At 39.2% G+C, this 27413-nt stretch overlaps 1 protein-coding gene across 2 annotated transcripts in view; it reads right to left on the reverse strand.

Annotated features, from left to right (window-relative positions):
* Positions 1-1086: 1086 nt before the first annotated feature.
* The window catches only part of LOC111864254, a 70163-nt gene continuing 43836 nt past the window's right edge, over positions 1087-27413 (reverse strand). Inside the window, exons 1-11 of one of the 2 annotated variants that reach the window (XM_023851344.2) lie at positions 22681-22833; positions 17561-17664; positions 14980-16373; positions 13563-13773; positions 11937-12229; positions 10198-10321; positions 7870-8087; positions 6859-7045; positions 4728-4946; positions 2824-3042; positions 1087-1938 (exon numbers count right to left, since the gene is read on the reverse strand). In XM_023851344.2, the coding sequence (XP_023707112.1) occupies positions 1634-1938; positions 2824-3042; positions 4728-4946; positions 6859-7045; positions 7870-8087; positions 10198-10321; positions 11937-12229; positions 13563-13773; positions 14980-16373; positions 17561-17639 (3249 nt within the window). In that variant the 5' untranslated portion in view covers positions 17640-17664; positions 22681-22833 and the 3' untranslated portion in view covers positions 1087-1633. Of the gene's footprint in view, positions 1939-2823; positions 3043-4727; positions 4947-6858; positions 7046-7869; positions 8088-10197; positions 10322-11936; positions 12230-13562; positions 13774-14979; positions 16374-17560; positions 17665-22680; positions 22834-27413 lie in introns of those variants that run through there. The other variant, XM_033751359.1, reaches the window with a different exon arrangement.

Genomic DNA, 27413 nt, shown 5'->3' on the forward strand with positions numbered 1-27413 from the left:
AAGAAGCCATGATGAAACTGAATGAATGTGAAATATTTTCTGACCTTTTCCTTTTAAGAGGGTTTTGACAGTAATATAGACCCCCACAAAGTTTACAAGGGTTCTTTACAAACATGCACAAAAACTATCATATATATGTCTTTGGTTGATGAGTGCCAAGAGAGCAAAGAAGGGAAGAGATTGTCAAAGCTTTAAAACACGCCAACGCCAGGGAATGGCTGGCATCATCCGGGCGTTAAAACACACCCACGCCAGTCAAAGAGTTAAGAAGAATGTTTCTTTCCCTACTGTGAACATCTTTATCTGATGTGTTAGTGTAGTGTCTTAAGTATTAGTGACTGACTCATGTTTAGTTTGACCACAGTATAAACTGCAGGTGATGGCTGGTAGAAGAGAAAGCAGAGGGGGAAGAAATTCTTCCCAAAAGCAGGGATGAAAATGGAATCTGTATTCATAGTTTATGTATTTCTGGGGTTTGAGATTCATTGACTGTACTGTAAACAGAAAATGCCTTTATGAATGTCACTTGTGTGGAAAGGTCATTTTTAGGCCAAGTCCCTGATCAAAATTCAGGACAGAAAGAATTAGAAAATCAAAGTGTGGCGTGACTAAAAATACATTTGCCATATAGTCTGGTATCATAGTATCACTCACACTACCAGCAGATGCATTTGTACCACATAACTTACAGATCAAATTGCAGTGATTCAAAATTATAGAAATGTGGCTGTCATCTTGTTATGTTCATGTTTCTTAAAAACAAAAATCCTTGTAACATTCGAAACCTGTATCACCATATTTACCTTACCTTCAAAACTTTGTGCTACTGTTGCTTCCACCTCCAACTTGCTTCACGTACCATATGTTTTGTATATGCCAGAACAGTACAAATTACCAGTGTCTTGAATGGCCTATTCAGTAGTGAATTTCATGAAAACTGATCCCTCGATGTATGTAATATGGGTGTGCAAGTGGGTTTCAGACCATAAAAGAACATAATTGAGGCTGTTTGAAAAAAGGGTGTTGAGGAGAAAGGTTGTAATTAAGGAGGAGGAAGTAACAGGCTGATGGAAAAAATTGCATAACAAAGCTGCACAATTTGTATTTTCACCAAATAATATTATGCTGATTAAATTAAGGATAATTATATAGACATGTAGCATGTATGGATGAGATGAGAAATGGATGCAAAATTTGAGTTAGAAAACTGCAGAAAAAAGGTCACTGGGAGGAAACCTAGACATGGATGGAAGGATAAAATTATAATTGGCATTAAAGACGTATGGTATGAGGATATGGACTGGATTTATCTGGCTCAGGATAAGGTCTAGTAGCAGGTTCTTGTGATGGCTGTAATTAACCTTCAGAGTTCCATAAAAGGATGGGGAATTTCTTTGTGATCTGTTATCATCTGAAAATGAGCTTGTCTCATGGAGCACTTGTTCATACTGATGCATGTAGTTCAATCAGGGTGTGGACAGACGAACACATCACTTTGTGATACATTGCCAAAGAGTGAACCTGTCCCTTTGTAACCCTGCAATGGAAAAACTGTTATCTACCACTTCCATTTGTTTGTAGTTTTGAGGAGAGAAGTTGAGAACAGTTGAAACTGTCTGTAGGGCAGATGTGGTCACCGAACAGCTGCACAGAGCCATAACAAAAGGGCTAGGCCTGGAGAAACAGAAAACTTGGATGATCCACTGGTAGAAGTTGACTTGAAAGGCCACCAGTTTGGAATAGAGCTGATGGGGGCTCGAACATCATTGTTCATATCACTTTTTGTTTGTTCAATCTCTTGTTCAGACGGCATGTAATTGTTACATCGTGGAAAACCTGGCGGAGAAGATGGGAACTCTTCATGTTGACCCACTTTGAAAACAACAGCCATGCCGAGTTCCACGTGGAATTCAATGTGACAGTGAAATAACCAGTAACCTAAAAGAGAGACATTCCAGTTTTAAACTACATACACATATTAATAGCATATATTCACATATAGCTGAATCAAGGCCATGAAGATGGGCAGTTGCTGCCACATTTTAAAGATGGAAGCAGCAAGTTCCAGAACATTGGTAACCATAGACAGCACTTTATGTGTGACAACCCAAACGACCAGAATATCATTGTGTGTCATGCAAAATCTATGTTTAGTCCTTGTCTTAATTGTAACTAATGAACTATTGGAGATAGGCATGTGAAATTTTGTGTGCACATCATAAACATACCAGCAAATATAGATATAAATCATAATTCATGCAAGTAACAAAGTCTAGCAAAAGTGTTGAAATGTTGATGTTATGTCTGATAAATTTAATATAGGCAAAGTATGTAATAGCGCAAATTATGATCAAAAAATCTTAACAGTTTAGTTAACTACTAACTCTTGCTGCTCTCATTATGTAGACTGAAAGATGTTAAGGACAGTAAGTTTCATACAGTGTTGCAATAACTTGTTTGTTCTTGTGTTTTGGGAAATGACAGCACAGTATGCTGCTGCAAAAGAAAGAGCCTCGGTTGTTGCTGTTGTCATTATGCAATCACAGTGAAACTGCAACCAAATGGTAACATGCTACAATTTGCAACCACTGCCAAAAGCACAGTGTAATTTCATGTTATAATGCCAGATGTTGCTGAGCACCTGTGTTTGGTCTACAGCCACAGCAAAAGATGGGCTTTGCAGTCTCACATATAACACAAAATTTAGGGTGAGCTATAATGGGTAGTTCAGGGCAACTTTCATGTCATTATTACATTGATCTTTTTTACATTATTTAGTGGTTTTAATCAGGAAGTAATAAATTAAAGACAATATTAACAAACCTGGATTACTGGCATGGACACGCACTATGGTGAAACCTCCATCTGGAACAGTGATAGTGTCCTTGATTGGTGCTCCTTTAAGTTTCCGATGGATCAGACCTGCCTTGTCTCTGGCTTTAACTTCTTCAACTGTTGTGGATCTGTTAAGACGTTGCATGGCTATCACACGGAATGCATGACCATGCAAGTGGAAAGGGTGGTTTGCATCAAATGCCTTACCTGTAACACAGCAGTGTGTGCAATGTTAATTAATGTTCTGTCTGTGTGTTACTTCATATATGATATACTCGTATGTGGGTACTGTGAAATGCAGTCTATTACCGTAAGGGAAGCACATAGATTGAATGTATTTTAAGAATAAGTACTGCTGAGGAGAATATTTGAACCTATAAGAAAGGAAGTAACAGTAGGAAAAAGATGTTGCATAATGAGGAAATTAATAATTTGTGTTCTTCACTGAATAGAGAAGTAGGTGATCGAATTGAAGAGGTTGAGATTGGTGCAGGGAGGAGATGAGAAATGCGTATAGAACTTTAAGTGAAAAAACTGAAGAGAATAAAGCACTTAGATATATGCTGAAGGATAATATAGACTCTAATGGATATGGTAATGAGCCTTCAGGTTTAATAAAAATGGGGAATTTCTCAACTCCCCAAGTGACTATTAAGCTATGCTCTGTAGTCTTAATTGGTTGTTGTGTCTCACTTGAGAGGCACGATTTTGTTGGCACTGAATATGCTATGAATGTAAGCTGCACGATGAGTAGAAATATGAGGAATGACATGTTCTAAGATGTAGTTTTGCCACAATAAATTTATATCTGAAGTAACTGAATACAGAGGCCAGTGAGGGAAGAAAAATCATAAATGTGTTTGAAAAAAAAAATGGTACTTCTATCTGGGGCACATGGTAGCTTAGTTGGTTGAGGCACTATGCTAGAAGCTGGAAGGTCACAGGTTCAAGTTCCAATGAGGTCATTGGATTTTCTTCAGTTTACCTAATCTTCCAGCCGCACTATGGCCCTGGGGTCAACTCAGCCTCTAGCAGAAATGAGTACCGGGAATACTCTTGAAATGTTCTTGGGAGTAAAGGGCAGCTGACGCATAAGGCTGACAACCTTGCCGGCATCTATGAGCCGATTGTCTGGAAAATGTGGGAACCTTAACATCTCACAATCCTATGGGCCTCCGCGGCCTGTTACAGGGACACCTTTACTTTTTTTACTTACTTTCATGTGACTTCTATCAGGCTAAACCTTTCTGCTTTAGTTTTAGTTTAAAGCTCTCAGCTTGTATCAAAGGTATTTCAGTGCATTTTTGATATGGAATTCCTTCAAACTGATCATGAGCACTGTATCACTAATTGTATATTAGGCATAAGGGTGATCTCTATTATGCCTCAACTGCTTCCTTCCAAATTCTATGCAGCTCGTTACTCACTAATTTTCCTATCATTTGACACTGTGCAGTCTGAGATGTTGACAGCACTGTAAAATAAGCCACAAAAAGATCCATATCTCAGTCATCAAAGCAGTTTCTTTCCTTCTCGTTTTCTGAGAAAATTTTGTATGAATTTCTAATGGTCCCATGGATGCTATATGCCCTGCTGATCTCACTCTTATTGAATAGATCATCCTAATAATACTAGCTGAGTGAAGGATACAGATTATGAAGCTCTGTCAGGTATTTGAAAACTACGGTAAAAAATCAAAGTTATATTTACAGAAGAACAAAGAGCATTGTAAATTCAGGGAATGGTTGCTGGCATTCAGTTTGAACCTTTTGTCTTCCAGTCTTCTATTTACTTTCAATAAACCTGACTTACAACCTAAAAAATCAAGAAATCATTTTGTTATTAATTCTGGCTACTAATTATTTATTTTTACCAGTATCTCAGTATTTTACCTTTGTCAACAAGAATGAGTTCCAGAACTGCCCCTAGCGGCACCTCGATCACATGTGTGCACTCACAGTACGTGTGTTCACAGCCACTTATGGTAGTCTCATTGCAGAAAGGGTGCTTTGTGCCAAGATCACTGTGCTGGGACAGAAGAGGAAATGGTGGAAGCTTTAATGATATGTGGTTCAGCTGAGGTGTGAGCAATCGTTGCAACTTGCTAGCCACTGTAAAGAAATTCAGTACACATAAACAAAACAAAGACAACCATAACATTTAGCATACATTGTTCAAGATCCCACACAATACTTCTAAAAAACGAATTAAAAATTAGGTCATAATATTACTGATAAATATAGAAAATGGATCCATTTTAATAATTCAATAACAACATATGTAATTCATAAAAACAACAAATAGACAGGTAAGAAAAGAGTGGCATGTACCAAATGAAATGCGTGGATTGCCCACTAAAAGCTGTAGGGCAAACAGACCGAACATTTTATGCCACATATAAAGAACATACATTGGCAATTACAAATAATAACGGTAATTCTGGATATATAAAGTAAGTAAAGCTATCCCTGTAACAGGCCGTGGAGGCCCATAGGGTTGTGAGATGTTGAGGTTCCCACATTTTCTAGACAGTCGGCTCATAGATGGCAGGAAGGTTGTTAGCCTTACACGCCGGTTGCCCTTTACCCTGAAGAACATTCTAAGAATATTCCTGGTACTCATTTCTGTTAGAGGCTGAGTTGACCCTAGAGCCATAGTGCACCTGGAAGGATTAGGTAAATTGAAAAAATCCCATGACCTCATCGGGATTTAATCCTGCAACCTTCCGGCTTGTAGCATAGTGCCTCAACCATCTACACTACCGCGTGTCCCAATCCTGGATATATGAACAATATACTGAGCACACATGTGGCAGTAAACTGATACAATGCACATCATAAAAACAGAAAAAAGGAAACCACCTAACTATATTAGAAAAATACCACATACATAAAATCAGTAAAAACAGGCTGCACATGAATGACACATATATTGACATTTATAACCCAATATTCGAAATATTATAAGAATTAAACACTGATATTTTTCAAAAAAATAAAAAAAATAAAATAGAACCAACCAAACTTAGCAAACATTCATAACAGCTACAGACAACACAACACCCATCACCATGGCGTAAGTATATATACATATACCATAAGGAACATCAACACGTGTTATACACAAAATGCTGATACATGTTACAGACACATGGGCGCACAGATGAAGGCGTATCCTGAAAATTGAACATATAGACAGAAGCACAGCAGTTTCATCAGCAATTTTAAAGACACCTGAAGATGACCAATGTTGATTGAAACATGTAGTGTGGTGTAGAAGAGATTGTAATGCTCAACACTTTTAAAGCTTTTAAAAAGCAAGTTGCATGTGGGACAGCTAATGGCTAACAGGATGGGTGATGTGCAACAGGATGCTACAATACAGTATCAATAAATAATTTGATGATACAGGAAGAAATTTCTTAATTTTAATTTGTATTTGTTATCTTGAAAAGATGAACATGTCATCTGGTGTGAGGGAAGTGCCACTGCATAATTACAGAGAAATGTGGTTGAATAACCATTAAGTGGAGACCTACAATTAGAAGTATTGATAATACTTGATGCATGTTAAGTGCAATTTGCAAGTTTTCTTGTGAATGTTTTAACAGCCAAAATCATAACAGTGGGGTCAAGTTTAAACTCATTAATCAGTGTGGTTCATCTGACAACAAATGTGTTTCCAATCTTTTTTTTTTCTCCCAGATATTTCTTCTTTCTTCCTCTTCACATATTTTAAACTTATGCAGCTGAGGCAGTTTCACTTCCATGTTAGAGCTGGTAGACTGAGGAGAATGGGAGGAGCAGTTTCCCAGTTCCATGTGCCAGCCATCAATATATTTCCTACTTAATTAACCTAATGCCATGTCATTCCATGGATTTACAACACTTCATGGTGACATGGCAAATTGTAGTTAGCATAAAACGTCTAAGAAATGAACAAATTACGTCATTAGTAATTGCTGTGTGACAAATGTCAGAAGTTAGAATGGGATATTATTGTGTCATTATATTATAAACAAACCTTGGTGGAAACCGTATAGTGGTGAACGGTGATAATGAGGATTGTCTATTTCATAGAAATCATATGATAAATAAAATGTCATGTCTGGTTCTTCCTTTAGAGTTTCATCATCATCTGCTATTGCATCCAGTTCTGGAATAACCAGTGATCCAACAGTGCCAACCCCCACGTTCAATGAGTTCACTTTCTGAAAAATCAAAACAGATCAATAATTTGTTAATATGGGAGCTGAATTCAGGTGGAATAATGTACATTTCAGAATTGTCTGAATTTTATGCCTGACTTCATTAGATAGCATAGAAGCTTAGTCATGGAGAAATGCAGCCACATGACTTGGCAGCACTAATAATAATATTCACTCTCTCTTTTCCACAGTGACACATCCATGAAAGGACAGCTTTGGGCCTGTGCTTGAGCAGAGAATTTATTCACCTCTTGGACGAACATGTATAAAGAAAAGAAATGCTGTTGCGTATAAGTCAGACAATGCTAACAGCTGATTGAAAGAAAATGCCTCTCAGAATAGACAACAGATAACGTTGTTCATATTCCCCCAATTTTAGTGGTTTGGTGGTACTAGCCAAATTGCAACATTTCATACTGCTAAGTGGTACTCATAATGTGATTTCATCTACAGCATAACTGACAGATAATATTGGGAATCTGAAACAAGTGCTGGTATGAACTAGATCAATGAAACAATATTGTAATCAACGAAACACATACTGAATATTCCATCATTTGAAACTAATGGAATAGTCTCTTAACTAAGGGTGGCCACTTATGCCTTTAGGAAATGCTGGTAACAGCCTACCGGAATATACGGTATCAAAAACCAGAAGACCACAATCCAAAACTTGGCTGCTTTGAAATATTTCAAATTTCATGTAGCATTAAATTATTGATATCATCTGAATAGTATTATTGAAACAGACTCTCATAAGCAGTAACCACACTTGAAAATATAAGCGAGGATTATGATAGTCCTTTCAATTAATATTCCATACTCACCACTCCTTTCCTGTGAGCTGCCTCATAGCTCACCTCTCCAGGTGGTTCTTTATCCACAGGGGCACCATCATAATGAAGCACAGCAACCTGGTGAGCTTTAGTAAAACGTTCATCGCAATCCATCAGGCCTCGGAACCTCATCCAATAATTGCCAACTTTCTGATTTGCTTTTAGCACGAAGTCAAATCTTTCTCCAGCATAGCTCACCAGAGAGTCAGCTGAGTAACATAAATATGATGTTAATTACAGCCCATTTGAATTATTGGTACAAGTGAGAATTAATATTGTAAATAATAGTTCAGTTGATTTTTCGCATGCATGACAACAGCAGAAAAGGCAAATAGAGGCAAACAGTGAAAGAAAGAACACAGTAAATAATAATAATACAATAAGACTGACCAGTAGCACAAAAATATGGTAAAATGCACCAGTTAGTATTGTAACTTGTTTGAGTACTGAGATGTGGTTTGGATTGGTAATTGATTTTATTAATCACTTACAGGTCATAACCACAATTACTTGTAACACTGTTACTGATTTATGCTATTTACAATTACTACTAACTGTAACAGTCTTCCTAAATCACGCACTCCCAATACCACTGCACTATAGCACACGTAAAGTCTTCAAATCACACCCTAAATCCTCATAGGCCGATCTCTTGTATTCTTCTCTACTCCTGGTTCAAATTTGCTCTCAATCTTCACAATTCATGCTCCATTCTCATCCTTGTACTCTCAACTGTTGCACCCTCCTGGACTCTCCACTTAAAAACACAAACACACTCAAGTCAAAGTCAAAGCCACATTGTGACTGACAGTCAGTCAGTCAGTCTTGGTCAGTCTTGGATATTGTGAGGTGCCCTCTCTGAAGAGAGGACAGGTCTGTCTTATGTTAGAGTCATTGTCTGCAGTAGTAAGTCATTTATAAATGTATATGAAATATATACAGGACCTCTGTCAGTCCAGGCTCAGTACAGTAGTTTATACCATGTTTCTAGTAGCTTCTGCTACAATAACAGTCTGGTCATTTGAACGGTCATATGCTTGACCGCCATCAAGTTTAACCTTCTTATACTTTCTGTGTCAGGTTTTGCCTTGTCAAATATTTCCACCATTTCCGTTATCATGATTTTGTATCACTTCTGCTTGATGCCTGTATAATCTTGTTACATAATCACAAATGTACGGAATTTTGAAAGCCAGGTGTAAATCGCGAACCGGTGTGCACCTTGGAAAATTGCCAATGGTACAGAAAACCTTGTTTTGTAGGCACTGCAATTTCATTAGATGGATATCTGCTACGAATTCCCAGGTGAGACTAGCCGAAGTCATTACAGATCTAATGAGAGCTTTGTGGAGTGTCAGCTTAATGTTAGCGCTTAATAGCTCACTTTTGAACAGGAAATACAATCTAATAAATGACTCAAATACTCAAAGTCAAAGTCACATTGCGACTGACATTCAGTCAGTCAGTAAGTCTTGGTGTCGAGCCCCATTTGGGGCTCATGACAAGATATTTATTACTGTTTTGACAGTTATAGTCTTGTTTTTTGTGGGGCGCCCTCTCTGACAAGAGGACGGGTCTGTCTTTTGTATGTACTGCTGGCCATTGGCAGTGCAGTCTTTCTCAGGTCCAAGTCCCATGGTACTCATGACCATATTTTACTGTCTCAGATTCGAAACTTCCATTTTCTTTGCCTCCTATGACTCACAGGGTCAAGATGGAGGTATTCAACCCTGTCTCCACACGGGTTATACTGAGTCTGAGTCTCATTTTAATACCTACAGTCAGTCAGCCAGTCTGTATTGGCATAAAGCACCCATCTGGGGCTTGCGACCAGATGTTTCTTACTGTTTGACAGTTACAGTCTTGTTTTTTGGGGGCACCCTCTCTGATGAGAGGATGGATATGTCTTTTGTACATGCTGCTGGTTCTTGCCAGCGCAGTCTTTCTCAGGTCCAAGGCCCTTGGTACTCAAAACCATATACTCATATTACTGTCTCAAATTTGACTGCTGGCGTTATTCTCATTACATAGCTTCAGACCACGCAGAAACAGCTTATATTGTTGGAATGTGTTTACCGAGCGATTGCATAGCAACGGTCATGGTGCCGACCGCATAGAAAACACAGCACTCCCACTGTTGCCTTCTGTGTATTCGATCGCGAGATGAATCGCTATCGCGAGACAGTATTCCATAGTCTCACTGAGTATCAAAATATGACTGGCTGTAAGATTAGACTGCAGAGCTGCTTATAAATGCAAATAAATAATGAACTAGGCTGTAGGAACTTTTCTTATAATCTGTGTATCTGCTATGCTTACCTTCCACTGGTTTTAGATCAGCTCCATCACTACTGATCACTAACAAGGTGTGATTATCCACTGACAGCTCAATAGGACAGTTGAGGAAGCCTGCATTTATCAGGCGGAACCTGTAGCGGAAGCCCTGTGGTTATTGATAAAAATCATCATAAGACTGATGTTGTTCAACAGTTACTTTTTTGGGTGTACATTTATATTGTGTATAATTATATCACAGTATCAGACTAAAGTAGTAGGTGTCTAAACACGTGATGGGCACATGTAGGGGAGGTTGTGCTTATTTGTCTGTATATTTAATATCTGAAACTACTAAATTGATTTTGATAAATTTGGTATTCAGAGTCTACAATAAAAGTTATTAATTTAATTCCAGATCATGTTGGTGATCGGCAAAACAGCGTGATAGTATGTGGGATGTTCCCACACCCTATTTTTTTTATAAATTCAATTCTTCTTAAAAAGAATCTGGCACTGAACACAAAATATAGATGTCCATAAAGGCTGTCTTTATATGAGTATATTGAGCACACAACTTTTTATGGTGCCTCTTAGTGAATTATTGATTTAAATGGGGCTGTTTCCATACAGCCATACAGATGCTCAGCAGATCACTGAGACATCTCACAAATGCTTATGGAAAAGGAGACTTAGATTCATAACTTTTGTTTTAAATATTACTTGATGTAGCAAATATTTAACAAAATACAAGGAAACAAGATTTCTAACTGTGCATAATATGGTATCTGCAATGTAATTAGCTTCACGACAGTGGATTCATATTCAAAGAGCAAGATATATGGTAAAGGAATTCAGACAATGGCAGACACAGCAGCTTGATTTAAAGATCAAAATTTGCGATGGCAATTAAATACAAGTGTCATATCATACTTTTTGCAACATGAATGAAATCCTTCTGTGTTTATATTCTCTGAGAGTACTTACATAGCTTTAATATAAATTCCTTGAATCTTAGAAGCACATTATTTTGTATACAAAGCACTGCTGCCTTGCATCACACTAAATTATGGTCCATCTGCCCACTCTTTTTTATCATTTTTGATTCACAAAATTTGACTTGGACACTGAATTTTGTCACCTCATAATTTGCTCCTGCCTGACTCTACTATGTGGGTTTTACACTCTAAAGACTTGAATTCAGGACGTACCTGATTTGAATCTTGTCCAGAATGAAAGTTTTTGATATCTTCCTTAGTCTTGCCAGGTTAATAACTTCAAATATGCTCTGACCACCTTTTACAAAATTCTTACATATTGATTATCAATTGGTAATTTATAAACCCTGTATTTGAAAGCAGAGTGTCATTAAGTAATTTAATATTCAAACATTGTATTCTTCTTATTATATTTAGTAGATGTAATTCATAATGAAGGAGAACTTTCATCACTCCATTGATACTTATGGGGCGAATTTCGGTTTTTCAACAGAAGAAGTGTACTTTTTTATATCTATATGTGTCATTTAATCAGCACAAAGAATGAACTATCTTAATCTTTCATGTCTGAATTAAGAGTATGTTTTCAACTGTAGTAATCGTTGAGTGTCACATTAAGATGAGCTTGGAAGGATATGGAAGTGTTCATAGCTTATTTTTAGGCAATGTTTGGTTATTTTCATGCAGGGCCTGTAAGGTACCAGTAAAATCCTTCGTAAAATTAACTGATCACCGGGCAGGATATGAAATACGAAGGACAAGTATTATCTCAAGAAACCATGGTACCTGTTGAACAGCAAATGTTGCAGTTGGCGAATGTGTCACATTCGTAATGGCAAAATTTACATCCTGGAATTGATGGAAGCGACCCCTGCCATTAACCAGCAATGTTTTTGGCTTGTTATTTCCATTGGCATGATGATGTGCAAGAAACTTGTCCACTCCTAGCTTGTCATCCCAGTCCAGGATTTGCACTGTATGTTCAGACAGATCTCGGTCATATAGTTCTCTGTGAGGATCACTGGATGACGGTACACGCACAATCAGTGCTCCAAATGCTCCATCTGCCCTCTGACACCCTGGTCACAAGTTACAAAATTCAAAATTTTAATCTTCATTTTTAAAGTTCTATTAAATATTTACATCCTGGTAACTGAGCATCACTCTCTAGTAGTTAAGATATCTGCTTTATATTCTGGAGGTTCTGACTTCACATCTCTGCCGAGAGACCAACTATCTTAATCAAGTGTGTTTGTTTTACTTTAATCTCATCAGGCAAATTCCAGGATAGTATTTAAAACTGGACTACAAACGCTACTTTCTATGCCTTTTTTCAGTTCATTATTCACCAATTATCTTATTGTTTTATGCTGTACGTATAATCTGAGTTACCGAAAGTGTGTGAGTACATCATGCATTCTGATTGAACTGGAAAACACCAAGAAAGAACTTGAGAAAGACATTTAGTGTTATGTGGTAGTAGTGGTCATCATCATCATCATAGTAGCAGTAGTAGGAGCAGCAGCAGCATCAGTAATAGTGTTGGTGATAGTAATAGTAGCAGTTGTTGCTGTAGTGGTAGTAGTGAAACTTTTCATTAGCATGCTGTCCAATTACAAAACAGCACAATACACAAAATAATATAACATGGCAAGTTACACATAAATTTAGTGCTTGAGTAAGCAGGCAGATGTTGATGCATTCATACTTAGTTGCATGCCACCAAAATGCTGAGCTAGTGCATTTATTTAGACTGATACACATTTAACATAGTTTCAAGGACAGTTAAATATTCTTGAGGACTGTAAGACATGCTGTGAAAGGGAAGTGTTCTTAAGAGAAAAATATTAGTTCACCTACAAGTAATATTTGCCGCACAAGAATGCTCAAATGAAGTACATCCCTTAAAGAAAAACTTTAAAAGCAGTGGCGGTGATGCTGCTGCTGATAATTACAATCATGACAACTATCACAATATGATGGTTAGCACTTTTAGTTTCTGTTTGAAAGGTTCCAGATCAAAGATCTGTTCATATACAAATACACAATTGTGTTTGATGTATCATTGTATAAATTGTGAGCAACGAAATTAACTTGGATAGCTTAACCAGTATAATGCCCAGGTAGGGACTGGGTTTCCACAGTTTTATTCCTTGTAGGGACAAAGGTTTTTCTTTTGCCACCACAACCAGACTAACCCTGGGACCCAATTTTCCTCTTTTCCAGTGGATACTATGGCTTCTATCCCTCTGGCTAAAGTAGTGAGAGGGTGAAGATGATCACTATTATCTATGTAGCTTTTAGATTAAGAATGCATGGAGTTATACTGTCACTCCCCACTATATCACCATGGTATGATGCTTAAAAAATAAGATAAACCTTATTAATAGGTTGTGACAGCAGTGTACAAACCAGAATGTGAATGCCAGAAATGGGTTCCAGGTGTGTCGGCAGTGTAGTGGTAGCGGAATGATGATTTTGGCGGGATGGGGCACTGAGTGACATATGGAACGCCATCCATGTAAGGTGTTCCACGTTGGTGATGCCCATGCCAATGTATAGTTGTACTCTCCTCCATCATGTAGTTCTCCATATCCACTATGATTTGGTCACCCTTACACACCTGGCACAGTTGTCAGTCTTTCAGGAACATTATTGTCACTTAGAAAATCTCACTGTAAAACATGTAAATCTAATGCTAACTTAATAGTATTGATAGTCAACTGTAGCTCTAGAGTTTTCATACAAGTGACACAGCAGTACATGAGGAAAAATTACAGCAACTGCAGGAAAATTAAAACATGCCTTAGACTTCACAGTTAAATAGTATCACACCCTCAAAGTTCATGTAGTTGTATAATAATCTCATATTCTCAAATTGAAGCATGCTGTGCATCCATACTTGTGATATTCCATATCATGCTATACTTTTATGGCCACATACTATATTAGGAGATAAATTTACTGAAAATGCTATCAACACAGGAATGGTTCTCTAACACATACAGCAGTTCAGAAAATTGAAATGAATTTCTTGAAGTAGCAATTGTTCAGAAACCATTTTAGCATAGATAGGCAACTTGGCAGCTTGCCAGACCAAATTTTATTGTGACTCTAAAGGTTGTTTATAGAGATGAAGGAAAATGAAAAAACCTAAATATCAGAATATCGAAAATTCAATGTTTTAAATATATGTGTATGAGTATTAACACCATCAGGCAGGATATTTCATTACCGATTGATAGGAAGTGTTATAACTAGGGAAACTAAAAGTTTAAAAGATTATTGACGCTGTCCAGTGTGATTGATAACAAGACTTTGTAAATAGACTAATTATAATAATTTATAAATGTTTTAACAAATTCATACACATCTTAGTAATTGTTAAAGGATATAATATTTTATATCTATGACATTGTAATAGTAGTTTCCATATGTACTGATAATGTCCTTCTGAAGATGGTTGCTCCGACCGAAACGTGTAAGGGATGAAAGATGAAACCAAAGAGATAATATAAAGATTTATGTCCTATATGCCCTACGTAGATAATTAATGAACCCCATATCAGTTAGTCAAATAAAACTTTGCAGGTGTTTTTAGTTTAAGTATATGGGTATAACAATCTTATAAAAATAAAAAACAAATCCTTCATTCTTTAATCAACACAATGCAGCCAGCAAGAAACAGAATTGCTTCCACCCCAGTCATCCACACATTGGGTAGTGTAAGCATGAGTGTTCAAAAGAACATTGTCCTAAAGGACAGACTCATTACTTTATACTTCAGAGTATTTCAGTGTAAAAACTAGTCATGGGTATTTGAACTCACCTCGACACTAGGACCTGGCATCTGTCTGTTAACCACAACTACAGGACGTCTTACACCATCTGCCACAACACAGTCCTTTCTATTGCAGTCATCAAGATGTACTGGACAGTTATAACAGGCTTTACTCATGGTGTAGTACCATTCCAATTGAAACCTGTATCTGCACACCATTGGGGGTGAGCCTTCCTTGCATGTTCTTGCACATGGATGCTTCTCTTCGTGAGATGTATTATGAATACTATCACTGGGGTACAATTCAGATGAGGAAAAATGAATTACATCATTTGGATGATAAGTAGGCAATGAAATCATTCGGACTTCTTTGTCAGAAGGATGTTTAAGATTCTTATTAGAAGTGGGGTGTGTTGGAAGTGAATTGGCAACTGTCTCAGAAACAAAAGGATGGTCAGTGTTATCTGATGTTATTATGCTATCTGTTCCAATATTAGGCTCAAAATTTGATACTGTAAAATTGTTCAGCTGTTGAAAAGAATGTGCTTTGGATATAATAGAATGTTGGCTTTCTTCATTTTGTCGGTAATTTGTAGCATTCTGAGGCAGTAAAACAGCCATGGTTGTATCAACTGGAAATGGCCTGGTATTTGTATCAGAACTGTCACTTGAGATTACAGATATTTCTGAAGTATGAGAATTGCTGTAAGAATCTGCATGGCTTACAGGTGAATGCTGTATTGTATGAGTTATAGGTATATTTGTGGTTGAAGCAGGTAGACTGATAGCCTCCTCTCTTCTGAGGTTTGAAATGTTCTCAGCATTGTCTTTTTGTGACGATAAAGTCTGAACTCCATTAATTTTAGAATCTGATGTTGAAGATGTAGTTATCTCTTCATAAGATTCAGACAGAGTTGTTGAGTTTATTTTGTTTCCAGATCGAATATTAGACATTCTTCTATTAGAATCTGAAGATGAACTTGTGGATGAAATTTCATGTTTAGTAGCATTGAATTTCGTGACATCTTTGCTATTAAGGGGATGTACAGTGATATTTGAACTGGGTACAGAAGGAGACTGTTTTTTGTCATTCAAATAAGATGGAGGGGAATCTTGGATGCTTTCAGTAGAGTTATTGTCTTCTGTACTACTAATATGAATAAATGGTTTGTCAGGTATTTTGTTAGGACTTGATACTGCAGAATATTTAAATCCATCATAGGGCTCCAGCAATGAGGATTTATCTAGTCCATCATCAGACTGAGGACTCAGCAGGACAGAAAAATCGATCATATCACTGGGAAGAGTCTGAGGTGAGCCTGACAGTGTCATGTTGTGAATTCTGGTTGCAGAATCTGACACTAGAATAGAATACCTATCCATTTCATGGTTCAGTCTTTCACTGGGTTGAATCTCCTTCCTTGTAGTGGTTGTTACACTTTCTGCAAGAAGAAAATCACAGTGTTGTCACTAAGAAGTACTTAGTTTCTGTATCAGATGTTGTCACAATCAGCACATCATATTATATATGTGTGAGATTTGACATCTCATCCTAAGGGGAAAACACTGAGTGAGCATGTCTAAAACAGATTGGTGAGGAAAGCATTTGGATCTAAGGGAGATGAAATGTTGACATAGATCCTAACTTGAGCCAGATGTATCCAGTCCACACCATCACATCCTATTATTCTAGCACCCATTTTAAAATTATGCTCCCATACAAAATCAGGCCCCATTTCAAATTTTCTGATTCAAATTTTGTGTACATTTCTTGTCTCTTCCACACGTTCTTCTTCATGTGGTCACCCTAATAATATCTGATGAGAAGTACAACATTTCTGATTAAAATTCTGCATTCATTTCTTATATCTTCCACACGTTCTCGTTTATGTGATAATTGTAATAATATTTGGTGAAAAGTACATGTTTTTACACATTTATTATACATAATCTGCAGAATATGCAATAAATGTTTATGCTCAAAAGGTGCTGGCTCATGAATGAGTTATGCCCAGTGGCATAACTGTATACTTTGTTTATCCAGTTAGGTATCATTTTAATTCTTATGTTGGGGGTTTACTCAGGTCTGTCTAGTAGAGTTAGAACGGTGTATCGTCAGTCTGTGTGTAGTTTTGCTATTGTCTAGTAGGTTGACTGCTAATGCATTAGAGTAGTTTTCTAATTTTCTTAAGTATTTGTTATTCCAATTTTTTATTCCACATCAAGATAAACATGTGGAAGAGATAAGAAATAAATGCAAAATTTTAATCAGAAAATTTGAAATGTGGCCTGATTTTGTATGGGACCATAATTTTAAAATAGTAGGATGTGATGGTGTGGGCTGGATACATCTGGCTCAAGATAGGATCTAGTGGTGGACTTCTGAATATAGTAGTGAATTTTCAGGTTTCATGAAAGGATATTTTGACTAGATGAACGACTATCAGATTTTCAAGGACCCTCTTCCATGGAATTATTGTAATATATTAAATGAGAATAACGTGTAAAAACAGTGAAGTATCTTAATAACAATGAAGTATACAATTTATTGCTACTCTGCAGACAGTAAAATTCACATATAAATTTAGTTTTAAATCTAAATTTATGTTATCAATAATTAAATTCTCACCATTTGAAATGGAAGTGAAACCATGACTGAAGACTTGCAGCAGTACAGAGATCATAAGTAGTGACTTTGAACAACACATCTTGTCGTAGTGATGCTCAGATTGCCTGCATTAAAACATGTGAAAATTCACTTAAAACCAGGTGACTACTTTGTCTCAAAATGCCTTGTATCATCTAATTGTGAATCTGTGGTTTAATTTGCGAAATTGTTTCAGAAAAGCATGGATTGGAGCATGTGTTTCTATGCTTTACCCTAAAACTTAATTTTTATTCTTGCTTTATTTAATGAATCATTCAATTTGAAAGGGTTATATAATGTCAGATTATAGGGTAATTAGCAGTAGATGATGGGATAATTAATGAATAGCCTAGATCTGAACCAGGGACCTGGTATATGAAGTGTATGAAGTATATGACGCAGAAGTGCCAAGCACATGATCATGAGGTTCAGTCCAAGGACTGATACCAATAATGGCTCACAGGTCTCCTTATTAAAGATTAAATGATGACTGAAAAAGTTACTGGTAGGTTCATAATGTGGTCCCTGGTGAATTATGGCACCAAGTTGTATTATGATAGCTGAGTATTAACTTTTTGGATGAAGTTACTACCTCCTCTCCAGTCTGCCCTGAAGATGAAAGCAATATTTTCCTCCAAAAGGTTTCTCCACCTGCCAGACTACATGGTTTCATAGTCAAGGAGACCACAATATGAATTTTCATCTCACTGAAAATCTCAGTTTCATATGGCCAATAAGTTTGTAAAAAGTGACATAGTGGAACCTTCAGGCTGTACAAGTTAACTACTGTCAGAGAGACAGAATTAAATGTCTGCTAGCAAAAACAACTACGCTCTTTGGACCAGAAACAACACGAAGTCTACATCTGAATCCATTGTTTTATACAAATCATAGTAATCTAGCATTCAATGTTGCAATGTTAATAATAAAATGTTAAAACCTTCAAATAATTTAAAATGTTCAATTATGTCATTATATGCATTTAAAAGGCAAAGACTATCCCTGTAATGGGCCAAGAAGACCCATAGGGTTGTAACACATTGAGGCTCCACATTTTCTCTAGATAATCGGCTCACAGATGGCGGTAAGGTTATCAGCCTTACATACGGGCCACCCTTTACCTCCCAAGATGATTCCTGGTACCCATTTCTGTTAGAGGCTAAGATGACCCCAGGGCCATAGTGTGACTGGAAGGATTAGGACACTTGAAAACAATAAGAATGTAACTACTACTTGATGTGCCATAACTCAAGCGGCTAGTTGCTGGCTTCCCGCCGCGGCGGCCCAGGTTTGATCCCGGGTCTGGTCAAGTGGTATGTGTGGTGGACAAAGTGGTGCTTGGCAGGTTTTCTCCTAGTACTTCGGTTTCCCCTGCCAATCTTCATTCCACCAATTGCTCCACAATCACCCTCACCTATCATCTATGGCTGGTACAATAGGCCAGAAGTGCCCGCAGTACAAGGGACTTAGTCCCACCCCACTGGGGATAAGAAAAACTACTACCCCATAGAGCTTAGTCAATTGTGAGAAGATGATAGTCACTGAGCTGGCCAAGGAACTCCGCTTCTTTTATGGAACTTCAAAGCTCATTAATGTGCTCACAGAGGCCTGCCACTGGAACCTGTCCTAAGCCAGAGGAACCAGTCTGCACCCTTATTCTTCAAGATTTCTTAATAATATCCTCCTAGACTAGAGTGTTATCTGTGCTAAATCATGTAAGTTTTAATGAAAACTTTTAAAAAAAGTTACTAGTTTGTCATGCTAAATCAATTCAAGTTATGGTATGTCATCAGAATCTTGAGGAACTAATCCTTCTCCATGCTGTTAGTCATCACGGTGTTCATGATCACCAGCCACAAAGTAGGCTCCTGACCAGCCAGTTCCAACACAAAAAAAAAGTCCCTGTTTTCTGTTATGCCCTCTTACATCTCTGTGGGCAAGACACCCAGTTTGTTAAAATGCTTTGTTTCATTTGCAGATGATGTGCATTCCACATATCCTGTTCTTGAATGTGAATCAAAATTTTAATACACATTTAAATATCAATTATAATGCCAAGTAATGTGTAAATATTAGTATCAGAATTTATATATAACTGACAATGAGCTGGATAGACAGGATTCAACTCCTGTCAGGAGCAGGGATTTTGCTCTCTGCTACGATGTGCAGACCAATTCTCGGGCTTACTTTACTACTCTAATCGATACTGGTGAGTCTTTTCCCAGAGATAAACCAAACGGAGTCTGAAGCTAATCACTCACCTCTGTAAAGTGCTAAGAAAACACTGTGTGTAATTACTTTCCTGCGCACGCCAGGTGTTCATGGCATGCTGCCCAGTTGCAGAGGCAACTTTACCTTTTACCGTTTCAATTAATACCGATAATAGAATGTTTATGGGAGCCGGGATAGCTCAGTCATTATAGCGACTGGCTATGGACTGGATGACAGAGGGGTCGGAGTTCGAGTTCCGGCAGGGGCGAGAGTTCTCTCTTCTCCACATCGTCCAGACCGGCTCTGGGGCCCATCCAGCCTCCTATCCAATGGATACCAGGGGCTCTTTCCCCGGGGGTAAAGCGGCCGGAGAGTGAAGCTGACCATTCACCTCCAACTAATGCAGAAGTCAATAAAATGTGGATTTATACACCCACTGCTTAATTAGTTAAGCACAAGGAAAACTTTACCTTTCACCTTTTATTAGAATGTATTAGTTCTGGTCTTTCTGCCAAGCTTACAAGCCCTCACAGACCATTTTGATGTAGTGCTTCCTGTCTGCCGGATACTTTTATGATATGTAGAATGTGTTGCATATATGGCAGGAGTTATAGAGCGAAAGGAGGCTGTGAATGGATTCAATATGATTTGAATAGTGTTGCCTGGAATGCGGACACAACATACAGTACAAAAATAGATGTTGTTGTGAATGTGCTGTGATGTGGTGTCGGTAATTAGTTTGGATTGAACAATGCTTTCTCTGTAGACGGAAATTGCCGTATGGAGGTAGTTTCATAAGACACTATAATCTCCGACATATTCCATTTGGTTCCTAGTTCCAGTCATAATACAGTCGAGGATATAGCGCTCTGTGGACAACTTACAAAGTGAGTGAACAGTTTTATTGAAATGCAAATGTAAATATGACAGGAGAAAGGGGAAACCATTAGCACGGTGATGGACAAATTACAGTTCACTATCGAATCCGGTCCTCAAGACGAAATTGAATCGTTTTTCTTCCAACAATTATTAAGAGAAGTATCGTGTATAATGAATTAATTCTTGACATAAAAATGTAACTGCGCTAAGAGTTAATGTTGCCTGATTTTATTTTAAACATTTTCAGTTGAGTTAAATTAAAATACGAGTTAAAATTGAAAATTTTTATTTGAAATTTATATAAAATAGACGTTATTGATCAACACAAACTCAGTGTTCTCTAAAATATTTATTACACCCTTACCGCTTAGGAGGCCTATGCGTAGATGGGAAGATAATATTAAAATTGACGGTCAAGGAATAAGATTGAATACTACTGGCTCAGGATAGGGACCGTGGATCTTAATGAACCTACACGTTCACGAGAAACGTAGAATTTCTTGATAGACGAACGACTGTTATTGTCTCAAGGAGTCTGCTCTGTGAAGTTCGTTATTACAACTGGAAAATAAAAAAGATCCTCCAGTGCTGTAACATCAGCTTAAATATTTTTCGAGGGTAGTAAATTAATTGGGTTTGAAATGAACGAAAAAGAGGATATAAATAAATAAATAAACTTCGTGGCCTGTAGTCCGCAAGCGAACTATATCGACCGAGCGACCGCCGCTTTTCGGCGAAGTTAGTGCCAACTTTAGCGGATAGAGGATGTCGCGTGGTCAACGCAACGGATCCCCACGGCCGTTTTTCTCGGTATTCTAGACCGAATCCACTATTTCGTTGAACTAGCTCCTCAGTTATCCTCACAAGGCTGAGTGGACCCCGTTCCAGAACCATTACTTCTTAGAAAATCTGGTAGCGCCGGGAATCGAACCCGGGACCTCTGGATCTGTAGCCAGGAATTCTGACCACTAAGTCTATAAATAAATAATGAATGATACATTTTTTTAAAGAACTCGCAAGTGAGTATCAAAAAGTAACAACAAAATTACAACACAAAGACGCGCCTGTAGCAATTAATTCCAATATATTGTGTAGTAAAGTCACTGTGTAAGGGAGCCACCATAAAATCATCTTAAATCGCTACAGCTGAGGTTTTGTCTGACATCTGCAGACAACCTTTTTTCTTCTTTGCTTATTTGCCGACATTGTACATCACCTCATTATAAATGGTCAGTTATGAATTATCTTGTCATGCCTCATTATGTAACAAACGGCCGCGGTCTAGTGAACGTATTTTGGGGTTTCAGACTACAAATTCTGAATCGTAGGCCGGCTGTCCTGATTGGGGCCTCTCATGGCAAGTCCCTTCACGCAAATGCGTGACAACGACCACTTCCTCATTCACACTTCATCCTACAGTCCGATGCGAAGATATCACTTTCCGTCAACTTTAACCCTGTGTAAAGTACTCCCGGAAATGGAGCCGTTCTAACACGGTAAGGTAAAGTTGTCCCTGTGCTTAACTAGTTAAGCGCTACGCCATGAAGGCGTATGGGGAGTGGATGTATAGATCCACGTATTCCTTACCTTCGGCACTAAGTTTGAGGTGAGTGATTAGTTTCACTCACCGGCCGTTTTGCCCCGGGGGAAAGTCCCCGGTACGCATTGGAGGCTGGGTGGGCGCCAGAACCGATCTAGACGACGTGGAGAAGATAATCTTACCCCTACCGGGACTCGAACTCCTACCCCTTGGTCTGACAAGGCAGAAAAGAGAAAACTCTCTGAGAATCGGACACTTTAGCGGAATTTAAATAATGGTCTTCTGATTTATGGTACCGCATATGGGTGACAACTTTTCGAAGGAAACAGTCTTGGATCTGCAGGGTAGAGGAACCTGCTGCCTCCATCTTCATACTACATGGTGTCATGACTCAGAAGACCATATCTAAATTTCAATCTCTCTTACAAAGTAGGATCCAGTGGCCAGGGCGCTCGCGGTACACTGAACTCACCAGTTCTGGTGATCCTCTGAAGTCAGTCACACCACAGGCTGGCGGTAGGTAAGTGGCCGAGACTGCAGCGAGGGCCCCCTGCCGCCCTCTGCAGCCAGATGTTCACTTTCAACTGGAGACCACAGCGGCCGTCAGCCAGTGTTAGACTCTCAAGAATGGGGAAATCCTACAGACGTCCTCGTATGTACCCCACTACTGGCTGACCCCAAATTACATCATCTCTCAGTTTCTCCATACGCACGGGGAAGGTAGTTTTATATTGCACGTACGTCACAATCAAGCCTTTATATGGAACTTCCTTCATTGATGTTCCAGTGCTCATGTAGGAGGTCCTGGATTCGGTTCTTCACACGGAGGCTAATTACCTAGCCTGATATTTCTCTCAACTGTCCTTGGTTTTTCCACATAAATGCTGAATTAATACATTAAAACAGACCAAAATGTCATCCTTTCATATCCTTTCGAATTAATCATACACAAATTTAGCTATCGTTCAGTGCTATAGCCTGTAACCTGAGAAGTTTTAAAAAACGCGGTTAAAAGAACGTAACTCAAGAATCGTCGCGAAGACAGTGTTTCCATATAATGTCACTTGAAAGACAAAAGGGAAGAGAGAAGAAATGCAATGAAGTTATTACAGAACAGATACTGGTAACCGTAGAATAGGAGAACACTCAAAGGATTGGCTGTAAATTTGGGAGGGATTCCAGAATACCCAATGCCTATACCCTTTATCAGCATAAATTGAAGTGCATAAGAGAGCAGGGACGTCCAACGAAGAGCGTGAATAGAACAGTTTCTATTCTTGTACCAGAAACAGGCCGTGAAATTGATACTGATATAACAAATACAGCTGCATTACCAATGTTTTTCGCGAATAACTAACTGCGCAGAACTTGATAATTTGAAAGCCATTCAACTAGTCAAACTCCTTGCATTTTATGAAACCAAAGTCTCATTATCGGCTCTAAAATCCATTTTAACATGGGCCACCAATCCACTTTTGGTATTCCTAGAATCTGTAAAGAAAAATGTGGGCTGGATTCGTCTAGGGCCTAGAAGAATACAGACCACGCACAATCTTTTGAAGGACCATTTTAATCAGTCTACACCTAGGTCTCCCTAATGAATTTTACCGTAATCTTTCTCGACTGAAATGCTGAATTAAAATGGCATTAGCACACAACACATCCAACATCTTTTACAGGCGAACTGCAGTTTGGAAGACAGTATCACAGAAGAGTGACAGTGAGCCCATGTGCAAAATGCGGGCGTGGAGGCAGAAGTGGCGGGAAGTTCCCAGCAGCTTCCAGCAGGTTTCGTGTGGGAAGAGAAGCGTCACGTGAGTGTCTAAATGAGATTCCAAGGACTGGGGGATTCCTGCATTGGGGGGAGCCCGAGCACACCTGTTTCCTGCACAGCACAGAGGTCATGACAGTTCCTCAACAAGCACTCTTTTTATTTTCGCGTTCATGCAAGCCTTCATAGCGGCGGTGCTTAGCACAGGGATAACTTTGCCCTTCAGACCACGAGCAGTAGTAGTAGTGGTAGTAATAGCAGCAGGAGTAGTAATAGTAGTAGTAGCAGCAGAGTAGTAGCAGTAGTTTCGCTTAAAAATTTTTAAATTCGTTTAGTGGGGGGTTGAGTCCAACTGGGCCGCTCGGCACGGCGGCGGTAGCTTAGTTGATTGAGGCACTATGTTACAAGCCGGAAGGTCGCGGGATCGAATCCCGATGAGGTGGATTTTTTCAATTTACCTAATCCTTCCAGCCGCACTATGGCCCTCGGGTTGACTCAGCCTCTAACAGAAATGAATACCAGGAATATTCCTGGGGGTAAAGGGCGGCCGGCGCGTGACAACTTTACCGCCGTCTGTGAGCCGATTGTCTAGAAAATGTGGGAGCCTCAACATCTCACAACCTTAAGGGTCTCCACGGCCTGTTACAGGGATACCTTTATTTTTTTTTTTACTTTTACTTACATGCCGACCAGTGGATAATTTGAGTTTTGGAGTAAAAAAATACCGTTGATGCACATAATCAAATAAATGGCGACTGTTACGAAACAGAAAAAGTGCTTCCCAATCCGCGTCCACGACTTGTGAGTGTTCATGGCCGTTCTTCATACCATAGCAGAAAATGTTTCCAGCAGTGTCTTGGAAAAGGGGGAAAACGGCCAAAACATCAATTACCAACATGAATACGAAAGTCTGTCCTTGAAGAGTCGGCCGAGGGTTGATGGGTTAGAAGGGATACTGCTCTTTCCAAAATCTTGGAGTCCTATCGTGTAAACAAGTCATTCAGTCAGGTAGCAGCCTGGTCCGTATTTTCAGCTTAGAGCATAATCCTGATGAATAGCTGATCGGGCTAAAGGTCAGGCTTTCAGATTCGTGCTGGTACCAGCACGTAGGCGGTGTTGCCTGTATGTTCATTGTATTTCAGTAATGTGTGTTGACGTCAGTGCGCCTGGACTCACCATTAGCAATCTGTACCATTAATTTCGTGTCCAGCATTGACCGCACACTACTGTGTCATATACTGTACTTATGTGGAATGTGTCAGCTGATCTGTAAACATGTGGCAACGCCGTTGACATAATAGCCTTAGTCTGAATACGGCCAAGGTTTTGAATGCACGGAGCTATACCTCTAGACACGCATGTCTCCATAGCGTGTTGCTTAATTAAGCTTTTTTTTTTCCTTGGCACTACAGCCCCAGTGGGCCTAGGCCTACCTCCATGAACTTCTCCGTTCACTTCGGTTTTTCTAGATCTTAGACATACGGTAGGACTCCTTGGGCGGGTGATCAGCTCGTCGCAAGGCCTCTACCTGTACACAAACACAGAAAAACGCACACAAACATCCATGCCCTGAGTGGGATTCGAACCCACGATCCCGGCTTCCGAGTGAGCGAAGACAGTGCATGCCTTAGACCTCTCGGCTACCGTGACCGGCAATTAAGCACTTTACCCCTTTTTTTTCCTTAGCACTACAGCCCCAGTGGGCCTAGGCCTACCTCCACGAACTTCTCCGACTTTACCTTTACCCAGTCTTACTATAGAAAGCGAGAGGCATTACAGGTTGAATGGACCAGGATTGGATCTGAAACCGGTTCAGCGGTGGCAGGCAGAGGAACAGGTAGAAACAGAAATCCCTCATTCCGAGATCAACAGGTGAAAGAGCGGGATCACATCACCGCAGGCCCTGCATATAGCGGATCTGTGATCCCTACAAACCCATTTAAATGTCTATTTGCAGAAGGAGAAACACTTAAGCCGGACACACGCATGCGCGTTCTGCTGTTACGGCGTTCAGGTGTGTACGACAGGGCGAACGTTCGGATGAACAGCTTGCGCATTCGTGACCCACCAAATGTTCGCAGCTATTGATCGCAAACTGTCGTCTTTACACGCAGCTTTTGTGTTTATGCACAACATTTTGCCACTGAATAAGAAACGAATTTTTTGACGTTGGTGTCAAACGCAGTTTTGTGGAAGTGGAAGTTTGTATAGCGGTGCGGGTTTGTTAGCGGACTTAAGTTCCAAGAAATTAGTGGGCAATACACAGATTTTAATCGTATGACACCCAGCAGACTTTGAATTCCAGATTAATTTAATCGGTCCGAAAATTGCGGGGAAGGACACCACAGCTGTTCCAGTTTAAACAGAGACTTGCAGTTACATTGCGGTTATTGACAACGGGTGCTGCATGCACCAGCCTGCAATAACCTTTGCAAAATTTCGAAACAAACAATCGTCAAAATTATTCCACATCCTACAACCTTCGCTGACTTTCCCCAGGCATCGTACATAGTATGTCTATTGTAATCCTTGGGATATCTTGGATCCCAGAGCACAGACTTAGCTTTGAACAGTTCTGTGAATAGTCGCGTGTTGTCGTTATTCCACTCCATTGAAAATTACAGTACGCAAAAAAGGGAATAAAAAAAATAGAGTGGAGAAGTAACGAGGACCAGACGAGGAAGAGTTTCCAACTGGACGACGCGCGCAGAAACACGTACACACCTGCTCAGAGGGTATTATGTAAACAGTCTTTGATGCTGGCTCGAAAACCGACAATAGTAAGGATCTACCGCGAACCAAACAAGTACGAATGATACAGTAACACAGTACGCACTTGTTAGATTACAGCAGAATGCGCAAATGTGTGTCCGGCTTTATGCCCAGACCGTGTTAATATCGCCTGTGTTTCACTTCCTCAACTTCGTACAGTGCAATAAGGATTTAGATCGTGGTCTTCTGGGTTGTGACATCGCGTTTCGGAGGAAAATGCCTCCTCCATATTCATTTCGATCCTGAGAATGGAGGCATTATATTCGTTCGAAACTCTGGTATCTGACTATAAGTCTATGCAATATCACAACCCAGAGGACAACAATATGAACAATCTTACTTACTAATTTACTGTACGGTCCTCTGAGAACCTTGATGACAAACGCAAATTCTTCTATGACGCAACATCTATCCATAGGTTTCTTAGCATGTATTGTTTTCTGAGATGAGGTTAGCCTCACTCCCAACCAACAGACTGAAGGAGCTGGAACTATCTTCTGTCTCCTACCTTGCGGCCTGTGTCTATCGTGGCTGGCTGCCAAGATCTTAGGCTCGTGTTACCACATCTTCCCAGATGATAAGGGCACGCAGACTTCCCCACCACATTAAGGTATTGGTCAGGTGTAGGAATCTGAACAAATACGGCAACGGAAACCTCAGAA

Source organism: Cryptotermes secundus, unplaced genomic scaffold (genome assembly GCF_002891405.2).
Source record: "Cryptotermes secundus unplaced genomic scaffold, Csec_1.0 scaffold33, whole genome shotgun sequence".
In the NCBI taxonomy this organism is placed as follows: Eukaryota; Metazoa; Arthropoda; class Insecta; order Blattodea; family Kalotermitidae; genus Cryptotermes; species Cryptotermes secundus.